Source organism: Pagrus pagrus (genome assembly GCF_965226575.1).
Source record: "Pagrus pagrus genome assembly, chromosome: 23".
Classification (NCBI taxonomy): Eukaryota; Metazoa; Chordata; class Actinopteri; order Spariformes; family Sparidae; genus Pagrus; species Pagrus pagrus.
Genome location: NC_140205.1, coordinates 19279950 through 19293737, shown reverse-complemented (window position 1 = coordinate 19293737; position 13788 = coordinate 19279950). Strand labels below are relative to the sequence as shown.

Here is a 13788-nt window from a genome sequence, read left to right as displayed (position 1 = left end):
TTCACTGACGCAATCACTACGTAACATCCGCCGGGGATGGTGAGAATATATTTAAAAAAATAAAAACCAGAAAAAGACAGACAGAAAAAAGTAACAAGGTAAAATTACTATGATTGAGCTCCAATTATCATATTAATCGATTCGTTGTTAACTAATAAATAAATCGTTTTGAGTAATTCATTTTAAAAAATGACCAAATTCTCTGATTTTAGCTCCCTAAATGTAAATATTTAATGTTTTTTTTACTCCTCTATGACAGTTATCTCAATATCTTTGGGTTGTGGAAAAAAACAGACATTTGGCAGCTGCCTTGGGCTTTGAGGAACAGTGATCAACATTTTTAGTCCATTATTTTCTGACATTTGATGGACAATGGAAAAGCAATTACTCCAGAAAATAAGAGACTATTTAATCAATAATAAAAATAATTGTTAGTCAGAGCACTACAATATAAACTAAAGTTATGTCAAAGAAATAAACCTGAAATAATGGTGTTTTACACCTTTGCATGTTCCTAAAAACGCTGCAATACAAGATGATTTCTTCAACTTTGAATGACTATATTAAATTGCAAATAAGGCTTCTATTTTCTTCTATTGCTGTGATATTGCCAAATTATTCCATATTATTACAAAATGCAATCACAATGAAAAAAACTTTAATTTTGCTTATTGTCGACGTGACTTTCTGTTGAGATTTAAATCTAAAAAGCCAGTGTGCAATAAATTGCTTGTGCAATAAATTTCTGTGTAGTCTCAGTCTCAGTCTCAGTCTTGTCAAGACAAAACAAAACATGTATTTAAAACTCATTTTGATGATATTAAATAGACTTTGTTGATGTTATGTATAATGAAATAAACGTTTGAATTTTTAATGAGTAGAATATATAAATTAGTAAATTAACGAAATATACAGAAAGTGTAAATAAATAAATAAATAAATACACTTTACATTATATTTAATTTGTGATTTAATTTATGATGTATTAATTTATGGTGGGATATATCTTTTGTAGTTATATATTCATTCATTTATTTAGGCATTTAATTTTATAATTAATCATGTATTTACACATTTAGTTTTGGCATTCAATGATTCGGTCTATTATGACGTAATTATTTCAATGCCTTCACTACTTGTGTATTGTCTCGTAACCTTTATTTTGAAAGGGCCTGACAGTTGGAGGCCGGAAGTGTGGCTTTAGCCTAGCGCGAAATTTTCTTCCGAGGTTCTCAAGTTTGTCCTGAGACTGATTGACAACCTCAACACGGCGGTTTACAGTCATTGGAAAAGCCATGCAGTGCTAAAATACTATTCCGTAAGGATCAGAGAGTCGGCTGCTGTGTCACACATTTGAAGGTATTTCTCTTTTAACACAGACTTTTTTGATTCTCTGCCAGCTTTAATATTAACTCCAGCGGTATTGTTAGCTGCTAATTGTGTGGAGTTAGCTGTTGTCGCTAATGACAGGCTCATAACTTTAGCCGATGCATTGAAACGTCAGTGAACAGCCATTATCTTTGCTGTGTCTCCAGTCAAGAAATGGCGGATGGTGGAGAGATAATGGACGGTGATCTGGAAGATGGAGAACTCTCCGGGTCCGGCTCGGATACTGAGATGGGAACCGCTGCAGCAGCACAAACTCGACCCCAGGTTCCTCCAGCTTTTAGCGGCCAGTCCTTCCACAGCAGAGCCGCTGCCCAGCCCCCCGCCGCCGGCTACCGCAGCGCTGGTAGGACGGCGGAGTCCAGCGACAGTGACCCGGACTCGTCGGACGAGGAGGCGGCTGTTTGGCGCAAGAAGCGCCAAAAAGTGTCAAACGCTCCTCAGCCGCCTGCCTACACCACCCGGCCAGGGCCGGCCCGCATGCCCGTCCCCGGCGCACTGGGAAGCCGCAAGGTGAACAACATATGGGGCTCTGTGGTCCAGGAGCAGTGCCAGGATGCCGTAGCTGCAGAGCTTGGCATATTTGGCATGGAAGGTGAAGTTAGCATGTCCAGCAGGAATGTGGAGACTTATAACTATGTCCTGGCACGTAAGATAATGGAGAAGGAGAGGGAGCTCGAGAAGCAGAATGAAGAGGAAGGAGAAGTGAATATGTTGGACACCCAGCTGGAGGAGTACATGAAGAGCAAGGATTTAGAGGAGCGGGCAGGAGGGGATGCCAAGCGGAAGAGGTCAGCCAAAGAGAGACTGGGCCCCAGGGCGGAGATGGACATCAAGGGCAGGTATGAGATCACAGAGGACGACCCTGACGATAAGGTGGCGGAAGAGATCGCACACAGGCTGCAAGAGCCTAAAACAGACCTGATAGAGCGTGTTGTCAAAGTCGTCGGGAAGAAGAAAGCCATAGAACTGCTCGGAGAGACTGCCACGCTGGAGGAAAGCGGCGGCGTGTACACCATGGATGGCAGCAGGCGACGAACACCCGGTGGGGTGTATCTCAACCTGCTGAAGAACACACCCAGCATCACCAGGAACCAGTGCAAGAAGATTTTCTTGGAGGAGCAACAGAAAGAGAACAAGAGCAAGAAGGCCGCCCAGAAGAGGAGGCGGCACGTGGTGGCCAAGAAGATGAAGCAGGCCATCGGCACGCTGAACCTGCAGGAGCACGACGACGTCTCCAGGGAGACTTTCGCCAGTGATACCAATGAGGCCTTGGAGTCGTTGGAGGAGGCTGCAGAGGAGGAAGAGGAGGGTCAGGAGGAAGCTGCTGTGGGCATTGAGGAGACACCAGTGGTCTACAACTCTGCAGACCTGGAGGTCTTCTGAGGGCTCGCTGCTGTTTGAACTCTGGGATGTTTAACCAGGATGGAACATTTTGTATTGAAATGAAAATGAATCACTTAAAACACTGTATAAGTAGTCTCTGCTGAGGGCAGAATCAAACCTGAGTGTCCTTTTTGTTGTTTTTTTTTACCATAGCAATTAAAGGAGATATTATGTTGACTAAATACTGTTGATAACGTGCTCAAGTTGTTGCAGTTCATTGGAGTAAAAGTGAAACACTCGTTGATTTTCAAATCTAGTAACTTTCTTTGTTATAAGTTTCGTTGTGAGATAACAAGGTCTTGATTTATTAAATTAATTTGTGTGACTGTATCTGGAATATAAATAAAGGTGACTCGGGTAAAATGACTTAAACAGTAACTGGGTTGCACAGTGTGCTTCAGTGCTGCACGCGATAAGAGAATAGTCCTCTCTGGTGTATTTTAGCATCGTGATACAGATTCAGTCCCTGATATCCAGGCAGTGTCGGTAGGTTGGGACCTGGTGTATCAGGTTTTTTGAAAGTAGAGGAGCCAGAAGAGCAGAAAAGTTGAAGCTATTGTAGAGCAGACGTTCGTCCACTAGATGGCAGAATCATTATTTCCCAAAATGACTACTAAAGTGTAACAGAAATGAGTGATCCCATACAAGTAAGTAAAAGGATGCCATACAAAAAGTAGATGTTAGAAGAACTATACCAAAAGACACATGATGGACAGTGCTATTTACAAAATGTACTGTAATATGAAAATACACTGACCCTGGAGTTCAAAGTAAGAGAGATAATAAACCCACATCAGAAATAGCGAAAAATAAAGTTTAGGACTCGGGCAATGAAATAAAGTGTCTATAGATAGCAGTATGTGCAGTTGTTTGGCTTTGACATATTAAAATAAAAAGCGGCACAATTCAGCATCTGTGGCAGCACGTAGTGTGCTGGTAATGGAAAAAGATGCCAGAAAAAATGTCTGTTGCTTTGCATTAAAGGAACACAAAAATGAAAATTCAGTCATTATCTCCTCACCCCCATGCTGATGGAAAGTCGGGTGAAGTTTCATAAATCAAACATTTCTGGTGCTTCAAAGCAAAACAGCGTTGCATCTAAACAACTGAAGTAGATAAGGACTTGTTGACTGAACTTTCACTTTTGGGCGACCTTATCCTTGAATCACACACCAAAGAAATGTTTTTTGTGGAGTAACTGGGGCATTGATGCAGCTGCAGTTTAGTTCATTTAATTTAACTGGTCAATGTTGTGAGAACCAAAAGCGAAATTCCTTCTGACTTAGTTGTATTGGAGTGGAGGCAGACGAGAGCAAATGAAACCAAAACTTCTTGCTACAGATACACTACTAGAGTAAGTGAGGAAATATGTCATTTATTGATTTATTTATTTTTGCACTTGAGTGAATCCCAACTCCTTAAAGGTGCACTGTGTAGTTCTGGGGAAAAAATGTTTATCAGAAGACAAAGTTCTTCACTGACTGTTTATTTTGACTATTTGTTTTCATTACTGAGGAAACAAACTGACCTTAAAGGACATGACAATTTTAGTTACACTTTGTTTATATTTGGCGGACCCTGCCACCTTTATCGCTTCAAACAGTGTTCTGGGACCTTATTTTCCTCTGATAACAACTTGTTTATTCACTTATGGGATAAATAAATATAATCCGTTTGTTTTATTACCTCATTAATATTATAAATATAAAAATTCCGAGTTTACATTTCTTCTCTAAAACTACACAGTGCCCCTTTAACACCGACCAGAAATGATAATTGTTTTGAAGGCAGACTGGTGGTGATGAGGTCTCATGTGTTCATATACAGGTCCTTCTCAAAAAATTAGCATATTGTGATAAAGTTCATTATTTTCTGTAATGTACTGATAAACATTAGACTTTCATATATTTTAGATTCATTACACACAACTGAAGTAGTTCAAGCCTTTTATTGTTTTAATATTGATGATTTTGGCAAAAAAGTCAAGAAAAACCAAAAATCCCTATCTCAAAAAATTTGCATATTTCATCCGACCAATAAAAGAAAAGTGTTTTTAATACAAAAAAAGTCAACCTTCAAATAATTATGTTCAGTTATGCACTCAATACTTGGTCGGGAATCCTTCTGCAGAAATGACTGCTTCAATGCGGCGTGGCATGGAGGCAATCAGCCTGTGGCACTGCTGAGGTCTTATGGAGGCCCAGGATGCTTCGATAGCGGCCTTAAGCTCATCCAGAGTGTTGGGTCTTGCGTCTCTCAACTTTCTCTTCACAATATCCCACAGATTCTCTATGGGGTTCAGGTCAGGAGAGTTGGCAGGCCAATTGAGCACAGTAATACCATGGTCAGTAAACCATTTACCAGTGGTTTTGGCACTGTGAGCAGGTGCCAGGTCGTGCTGAAAAATGAAATCTTCATCTCCATAAAGCTTTTCAGCAGATGGAAGCATGAAGTGCTCCAAAATCTCCTGATAGCTAGCTGCATTGACCCTGCCCTTGATAAAACACAGTGGACCAACACCAGCAGCTGACATGGCACCCCAGACCATCACTGACTGTGGGTACTTGACACTGGACTTCAGGCATTTTGGCATTTCCTTCTCCCCAGTCTTCCTCCAGACTCTGGCACCTTGATTTCCGAATGACATGCAAAATTTGCTTTCATCCGAAAAAAGTACTTTGGACCACTGAGCAACAGTCCAGTGCTGCTTCTCTGTAGCCCAGGTCAGGCGCTTCTGCCGCTGTTTCTGGTTCAAAAGTGGCTTGACCTGGGGAATGCGGCACCTGGAGCCCATTTCCTGCACACGCCTGTGCACGGTGGCTCTGGATGTTTCTACTCCAGACTCAGTCCACTGCTTCCGCAGGTCCCCCAAGGTCTGGAATCGGCCCTTCTCCACAATCTTCCTCAGGGTCCGGTCACCTCTTCTCGTCGTGCAGCGTTTTCTGCCACACTTTTTCCTTCCCACAGACTTCCCACTGAGGTGCCTTGATACGGCACTCTGGGAACAGCCTATTCGTTCAGAAATTTCTTTCTGTGTCTTACCCTCTTGCTTGAGGGTGTCAATGATGGCCTTCTGGACAGCAGTCAGGTCGGCAGTCTTACCCATGATTGCGGTTTTGAGTAATGAACCAGGCTGGGAGTTTTTAAAAGCCTCAGGAATCTTTTGCAGGTGTTTCGAGTTGATTCGTTGATTCAGATGATTAGGTTAATAGCTCGTTTAGAGAACCTTTTCATGATATGCTAATTTTTTGAGATAGGAATTTTGGGTTTTCATGAGCTGTATGCCAAAATCATCAGTATTAAAACAATAAAAGACCTGAAATATTTCAGTTGGTGTGCAATGAATCTAAAATATATGAAAGTTTAATTTTTATCATTACATTATGGAAAAGAATGAACTTTATCACAATATGCTAATTTTTTGAGAAGGACCTGTACTGTCAGCAGACAGGAGGAGACCTTCCTCTCATCCCCATCCACAGCTCAAACACTTCTGCATTGATCAAATCTAACAACTCCTAAGTGAGTTCCTGTCTCACCAATCAGCTGTGACAAACCTTCACCAATAAATCTGCTTTTAAGGCATGCGTGTACCAGACACAACAAGTGGGTGGCAGCAGAGGTCTGATGATGGCGTTCCTTCACAGTACATGACTGTCCTGTTCTTTTGTTAAAGCATTGAGTCAAATATGGGATGAATGCTTCGTCCTTGAGGGTGTACTAAAACGTGTTCAGTGTTTCATTTTGACTGAAGTCTAAAACCTGCATTTTGTCTGAAAAATGTGTTTGTGTTAATCCCACCACAAAGCAGAAATGGCTCATAAGACATCCTCATATCAGAGAGAATGATTCAGAACCCTTTAGTTTACTGGCCCGTTACTTCCAAATAATTTCCCCAAAACTTACTGCATAATTCACTACAAATGATAGAAAAAAAGGAATGATGTTATTTTTAGTTAGTTGAGTTAGTTCTACTGAGTTCAAAAGCAACTGAATTTTCTGAACAGAAGAACTGAAATAAGTATTTTCATTCAATTACCATATTTATATTATATTGTGGAAATTTTATTCTTCATTTACAGTTTGTTGAATTTGTTTGTATGTGCAATGACCAAAAGACTTTATAGCAGGTTATGGTAGCTTAGCATTTAATTGTAATGAAATAATTGTAAAAGTTCCAGCTGAAGCTTCGAAGCTGTCATCAACCTTCCAAGGAAATTAAAAGAATTTACAAACCTATGAAATATTGCTTCTGAATAAAACAAATAAATACATTTAAAAAAAAAATGTTGGTATTATTTAAGCTGCATAATTAACATATTTATTGGCCACCTGACACACCAGTCGGCCCACGTCGGGGCTGTCAGTGAGCGTCTGTGGCTCTAGTTGCTGCCGTGTGTCTCACACCATTGACACTTGTCTGCCAATGTCAGCGCCTTTTGGACCAATTGAGCATGTAGAACAAGGAGCAAAGCCCTTCGGTGAGAGAAATCACTCAGATTGGCTGTTCAGCTAAACAAATCAGTGTACAATAACACAAAAACACAAAGAGAGGGAAAGCCCCTTGAGCCTGTTGCTATAGAATCCATGATTTCATCCATATAGTGCGTTTTCTCCTCATTTTTCACCTTTGCCTCTTCACCGGTGCCATTTACATGTGCAACTATTCATTGGACAATTTCTCGATAACTAGAAGTGACTGTATTAGAGAGAGTGGTGTCACAAAGCGCTGCTTTATCATATGATAATCTACCAGTTTCCCTTTTTAAATAGCAAATACAGACAACTTCATTGCCACTAGTTCTTTGATGTTGGTTTGGTGTGTCGGGGCCCTCAGGGGCCACGGAACAACTTCAAACAGTAAACAAAACTCCGGCACTCTCAGAGAACAAATCTGTGTTTCATTGTGGCCAAAAAATGAACACCTTTCAGCACTTAACCCTCATCAGCATGAAAATACAGAGCACACATGATACTCAGTAGGCGAGGAGCCAACAACCAAAGATGATGGAATCCTCAAAGACAGACAGACGAAGGGGTGTGACCACAATACAAAGACAAACTATCAGAAAATAATTAAGACTGGAAAAAATAGGACAAAACTATAACTTTCAGATACATCCAATACAAATAAGGGAACAGTTATCACAAAAAATACATCAAATATAAATGTTCATAAATAAGAGAACACTTGTCACCAAACTATTCCACAGATTTAAATATATATCTAATATGAGCATATACTAACACTGTCCTCTAATTCATTCAGTGATCAGAAGGTCGCTGGTTTGAATCCTGGCTCCCCTGGGCGGAACTGAGCTACATGTCGAAGTATCCTTGAGCAAGATACTGAACCCCAAAATTGCTTCTGATGTGCAGTTGGCACCTTGTGTGGCAGCCTCTGCCATCAGAAAAGGGCCCTGCGATGAGCTGGCGACTCGTCCAGGGGTGTACCCTGGCCTTCCCCCATTGAAAACTGGGATTGGCTCCAGTAACCCCCGCAACCCCCTGAAAGGGGGGATAGAGCGGCAACATCCCCGCGACCCTCACGGATAAGCGGCAGAAAATGAGATGAGATGAGATGAGATTTATATTCTATGGCAAAAAAGAAGGGCTCAAACTGCTCATATGATGGGGACAGATAGCAGAGATACAAATATGTAGAATTCATTTAGGAGCTGAGCTTTATAAGCACAAAAATAATGTAGAAAAATGTAAGAAAAAATATACAAGAAAGAAATATAAGAAAAACATGGATACTCAAACTTGGTATTAAAGAATCCAAATGTAACATATGGACAAATAACATGAGAAAATAGAACTATTAAGACCCCGTTGTGCAGTCTGAACCCTTTGCAGAGCATCAAAAGTATAACAATGTACAACATGAAACACAACATCTGTTGTTACGGCTAATGTGTTCGCAAACAGTTGTCCATTTACATGTCCAGAAGACACACAGCAACATTAGCATTCATTTGGAGTTGTGTCAACCTCGGAGAAGAAAAATGTTTGCTTTCTTCACCAGCCAGTCGTCCATCTTGTCTTTCTTTTCCTTGGTGCTAAGCAGCTGGCATACAGCTGGTTTATCGCAGCTGTTATGTTTGTTTTTTCTGAAATGAAAGTGAAGTGAACAGGTAATAAAAAGCAAAAGAAAGAGCTCAAACAGGCTAAAATGGCCTGTAGAGCCGAGGGGAACTGCAGAATCAGGTGATTATCCTGTGAGGCTTACCGACTACGAGGCCCAATTTTCACATTACACATACCTGATCCTTTGTCTTAACTGATTAGTGCAACTTTAATGTCTCATATACATCTGGAACAGTAAACTGCATTCAGACTATTTATTCTACAAATCTGAGATTTTACTTGAGCTAAACCTCAGTAAACAGATGCCCCCCTGCTACAGCAGCTGCATCTGAATCAAAGTAAAAGTATAGTCGCCCCACACAGCTCCGGGGGAGAATGAAAGCCTTTAATGGTGGCGGTGGATTTGTCAGCTGAAGCGCCTTGGAAAATGATCATTATCTCCGCTCATGGCTGCCACATGAAAGGCCCGGCGCTGTGGCAGAAACATGTTTGATAATCCCACCACTTATGGCTGTTTTCATATTTGCTGGCGGATATGTCTTCTCTGATAAGCTGTCAGTGTGTACATCATGATTCCATGCGGCAATTAGGCGAGCTGATTAAGGTTTGCATGAGGTGCGGGGATCCGTTTCCTGCAATTGGGTTTTACTGTCAGTTCGCTTGGTCGTGGGCAGGGTTTATTGCATTCGTTACCACAGAAGAAGAAGAAGGGAGTTCAGTGCTCGCACGATGACGAACAGATGTGCATTGTTTGCGTTAATGGTAAAGGCGATGAAAGCAGGGTTATCAAAGACGTGTGTGAGTCGCAGGAGGTGACTGATGTTCTGCCTTGTCTTATTCATGTGGAACTGTTGCACGCAGTCTCTGGTCTCAGGACCTCTGTATCTGTCACCTGGCAACGAACTTGTTGCCTGGATACAACACGCTGTTTCTTATTTCCATTGGATCAAACAGGACCAGGGTTGAAAGACTTGTATCTTTGGACAGGGGAGGTGCTGCATGATGTCAGCATTCTGAAAGGTTGTCAACAAATATCGCTCCAGCAAATCAATTGCTGTGTGTGTGTGTGTGTGTGTGTGTGTGTGTGTGTGTGTGTGTGTTTTGTGCAGGGGATTAGCATTATTTTGACAGACACCACATCTCTTTGAGCATCTGCTCTTTGAGATCTGTCCACAATCATCGTGCTGTGTCATGGATGAACGGCTCACCGCTGGCATGTCACAAATCAGGAATTGAGAGGAAGCTGTTCAAAGACTTTTTTTTCCCTCCGTCCTTTAATGATCACACAAACACAAGCGAAATGCAATCTAAGTTTATCGACGCACCCCTGCTGACCCATCTGAGCTAATCTTGGAGACGGTGACAGAGAGGCAAGAATGCAACCACCACAATTAGATGATGAATCGACGCTCCGGCAGAGGGGTTGCAATTTCCAACGTGCCTTTCCCTCGCAGAAAACATGTTCTCCGAGCCACAGCGAGTGGCCAGAAGTACAGCAGTAAAGGCGAGTTAGATAACATAATCAGATGACTATTGAGAGCAGGCGGTGACTCACCACTTTCACCTAAACAAAGGTGACCCAGTTGGGAGGAGAACAGAGACGGTGCATCACGTTCATAAAGTGTGTCAGCTCAGGGATGATGTTACTTCAGTCCAAAGACTCGCCACGTTCCACTTATTGTCAATGAGGAACATTTTGCACGTGGCTCATGCACAACTCAACTGATCAAAGTTTTCCATTAGCTGCAATGTTAGCTCAGGTGCATGTCAGTGCCTCTTATTGTAAATGGTAACAGAGACCAAAGGAAGCAGGAGGCAGTAATCTGAATAATCGTTTTGCATAAGCTTTCAACTGAGACCTAAAACTATCATGTACCTCGTCTGACCCCAAATAACCCAACTGATGGTGCCATTATGGATGGTTTTCAATATAAAAACATCAGATCTATATCAAGAGATGAGAAAACTGTAACCTGTTACTCCACCTCGTTGTGCCCTCTTCTTCTGGTCAATGGTTTGATGGCACCTGACTGGAGCGCTGCCTGCTGTTTATCTTGATGAACCAACTCCCAGTATTCACATCACAGTATAGAAATGTGTGTAAAATTTCAGCTACATTTGATGGAAACATTGCTTCAGTGAAAGTTTTTGACCGCCTCATCTTACCGCAGACATTACACCGTATTGTAGGACCTGTTTCAGCGCAGCAATGTAAAGTAACAATCACATTTACACACAAACTCTGAAAACTTTCATCTGTCGTCAAAGTTTCTGGAACAGGTTTGATTTTCTGCATCTTTCACACTTGTCAGAAGCTTTACAAAGCTGTTTTTTTCTGAAACAGACAATCCAACATTCACACCGACTTCACGCTGTACTGGGTCAGCTGTGTGGAGGTGAGAAAGTAGCCACGGTTTGAACTTCTTTCTCAAGTCTAGACCAACGTGTCAGACTGACACACCTATAGATGAGAGCATCACCACCAGCGTGGTTATAAACTGCAATAAAAAAAGAAATGTTTTTATAGAAATGCTTTGTGTCATTGCACTTGTTGTTGGTCCTTGTATATGAGACAAATGAAACACTTTTTTGTTTAATATCCCTCTCTTGCATTGTAGTGATGCAGCAGCCCAAACGACATGACAATCTGGGCAAACGAAGCATGAAATTGATCATAGCCTGACAAGAAATCCACACATTGAGTTAAAATTAAGTGCTATCCTTTCAAACCAAGCATGAAATTAATCATAGTGGCCAGAAATAAAAGAAAGAGGGAAATAATAATGTAAAATTGATGGCTTCCTCGCTGACAATAACAGCACTGGAGCTGAAATAATGATAGATCTCCCAAAAAACAAAAGCAATAAGTACCGTCCTTCTCCTTCATTTTCAGACAATATCACAAAACCAATTTAGAAAAATGTTTAGGTGGTCAATATTGGGGGGAATGTGTCCAGAAAAAAAACTGATATAAGTTTTTAGTGAAAGTTTAAGAGATATATTTCTATTTACAGTAAAGAGTGGAGGGAGAAAATGGACTTAATGACAGCATATCAAACATGTTTTGGGATACCAATCTTAAAGTCACAAAAATCAATATGTTTATCTTAACAGTGGGCTGAATGATGGTCTGTAATGTGAATGGTGCCAGTCAGACAAACCCACAGAGAATTATCACCAGACTCATTTTTTTGGTTTTACACCTTACAGCTTTACTGTTGGGTTGACTCTCACAGCTCTCATCAACCTTGTTTCTGACTGCAAAAGGCAGTTGTTTTATTCATTAAGATCCATGCATTTTCCCTGAGAAATTAACAAAAATGTAGCAAAAACCAACAAACAACAAAGGGACAGAGGTGAAAACAACCTTGTTGGAGGAGGTAATGCCATAACGACTTTGTAAGGTTCCCCCTGGTGGCTAAAAAATAAATTATCACAGGTTAATACAAATTCTGCCTTTTATTCTACTTTACTCTTATATGACCCTCATTATTGGTCTCATCGTTAGTTGCCTGCCAGCCCCTCCTCATTTAAAAAATAACTATATAGGTCAACTGTGAAAGCAGCTTCTCACCACCCATATTTACATTTGTTGTTAAGCAGTGACCTCTAGTGGCCATAGTAATGATGACAGCAGCTCAGGAGGAAGTCAGCTGAAGTAGTATAAAGAGTTCAGGTTAAACAAGCACACTGCTTTCTTTCAGGAGACCGCCATTTGTGTACAGTGTGAAACCCGAAGTCAACGATGAGTTATTAGTAGTAGTTAAGTTACATCGTGTACATAACACAACGTAATGTAACGTAACGTAACGTAACGTAACGTAACGTAACGTAGCATAGTGTAGCGTAGCGTAGCATAGCATAGCAGGTTGGGTACGGTTGTTCTCGGAGTCACTGGCATTCAACCTATTCAGCCATTTAGGTATAAGGATGTCTTGGCCTGCTTTTTTGTCCTTGCTTATCTTAGCTGTAAGTCTAACTAGAAGTATAAGAAGAAAATTGTGTCCAGAGTTGGCTGTGCTGTAGAGGAATGGGTTTTGGTTGATGTTGATTAAGCAGGGAAGAGTGAGTGAGTCTTTGTGTAGTTTAAGTGTTAAGCAGGAACCAATAAAAAAATGTAAATCATAATTACGCTTCCATACCCAGGTGAGTGATGGTTTCAAAGTTAAATTGTCAGCGGGTACAAAGCTACTCTGTTTGAATTTAATTCCAATGCCACTGGTTTCCTTTCATACAGCCCTTGATGAACTATAAGTGGCTTCTTTTGAAGTGTTCTCTTTTCAGTGATGTTCCTCATGGCTTGACGTGGGTGGCCTTTTTTAGTCGCGGTTAAGCAGCCAACTATGCCATCGCTATTTATGACTATTTCCTTACAAAGCCTCAAGCCTATGTGACGTAACAAAAATAAAAAGCTCCCTCTTGTAATTCAGACACAGAGTGGGTTAACACTTCTGCTGTGATGTGGGACGACCTTGATTAGAATTTCATAAAAAAAAAAAAGAAAACGCTTCAAATATGACAAATCAAATATAAGTGGGTGGTGTTGGTAGGTGTAGCTCAGTGGGAAGAACAAGGCATTAACACCGCTGAGGTCAGACGATTGAATCTGCTGCTGGCGATACCTACTGGCTATTTTTCAGACCTGCTTAATAGAAAACATTGCAACAATCTAATTTGGGTGTAATTATTATAATTATCATTTTCCATAGGGAAAATGGTTATTTAGATGAAAATCAAAGCTGATGTTATCACATTTACATTTACCTAATTTGGACAAACAGTTGAATGAGTTGAGATGTTTTTCAATAACGGCAAATAAAACTGAGAACTACTTCCAAAAAGCAGCCCAATCTCACTCCCAACACATCAAATGCAGAAGCATGGTTGGTGGCCATAGACATCTCAGTTTGACCCTGTTTTTACCAC

At 40.9% G+C, this 13788-nt stretch overlaps 1 protein-coding gene across 1 annotated transcript; it reads left to right on the top strand.

Moving 5' to 3' along the window:
- The first annotated feature begins 1192 nt into the window (after positions 1–1192).
- phax (phosphorylated adaptor for RNA export) lies at positions 1193–2954 on the top strand. Its single transcript, XM_084346533.1, has 2 exons — positions 1193–1359; positions 1536–2954. The coding sequence occupies exon 2, from the start codon at positions 1543–1545 to the stop codon at positions 2770–2772; it is 1230 nt and encodes a 409-aa protein (XP_084202659.1). The 5' UTR covers positions 1193–1359; positions 1536–1542; the 3' UTR covers positions 2773–2954.
- Positions 2955–13788: the final 10834 nt, after the last annotated feature.

Coding starts and splice junctions, on each gene's coding strand:
- phax (XM_084346533.1), top strand. CDS start 1,543: ATGGCGGATGGTGGAGAGATAATGGACGGTGATCTGGAAGATGGAGAA.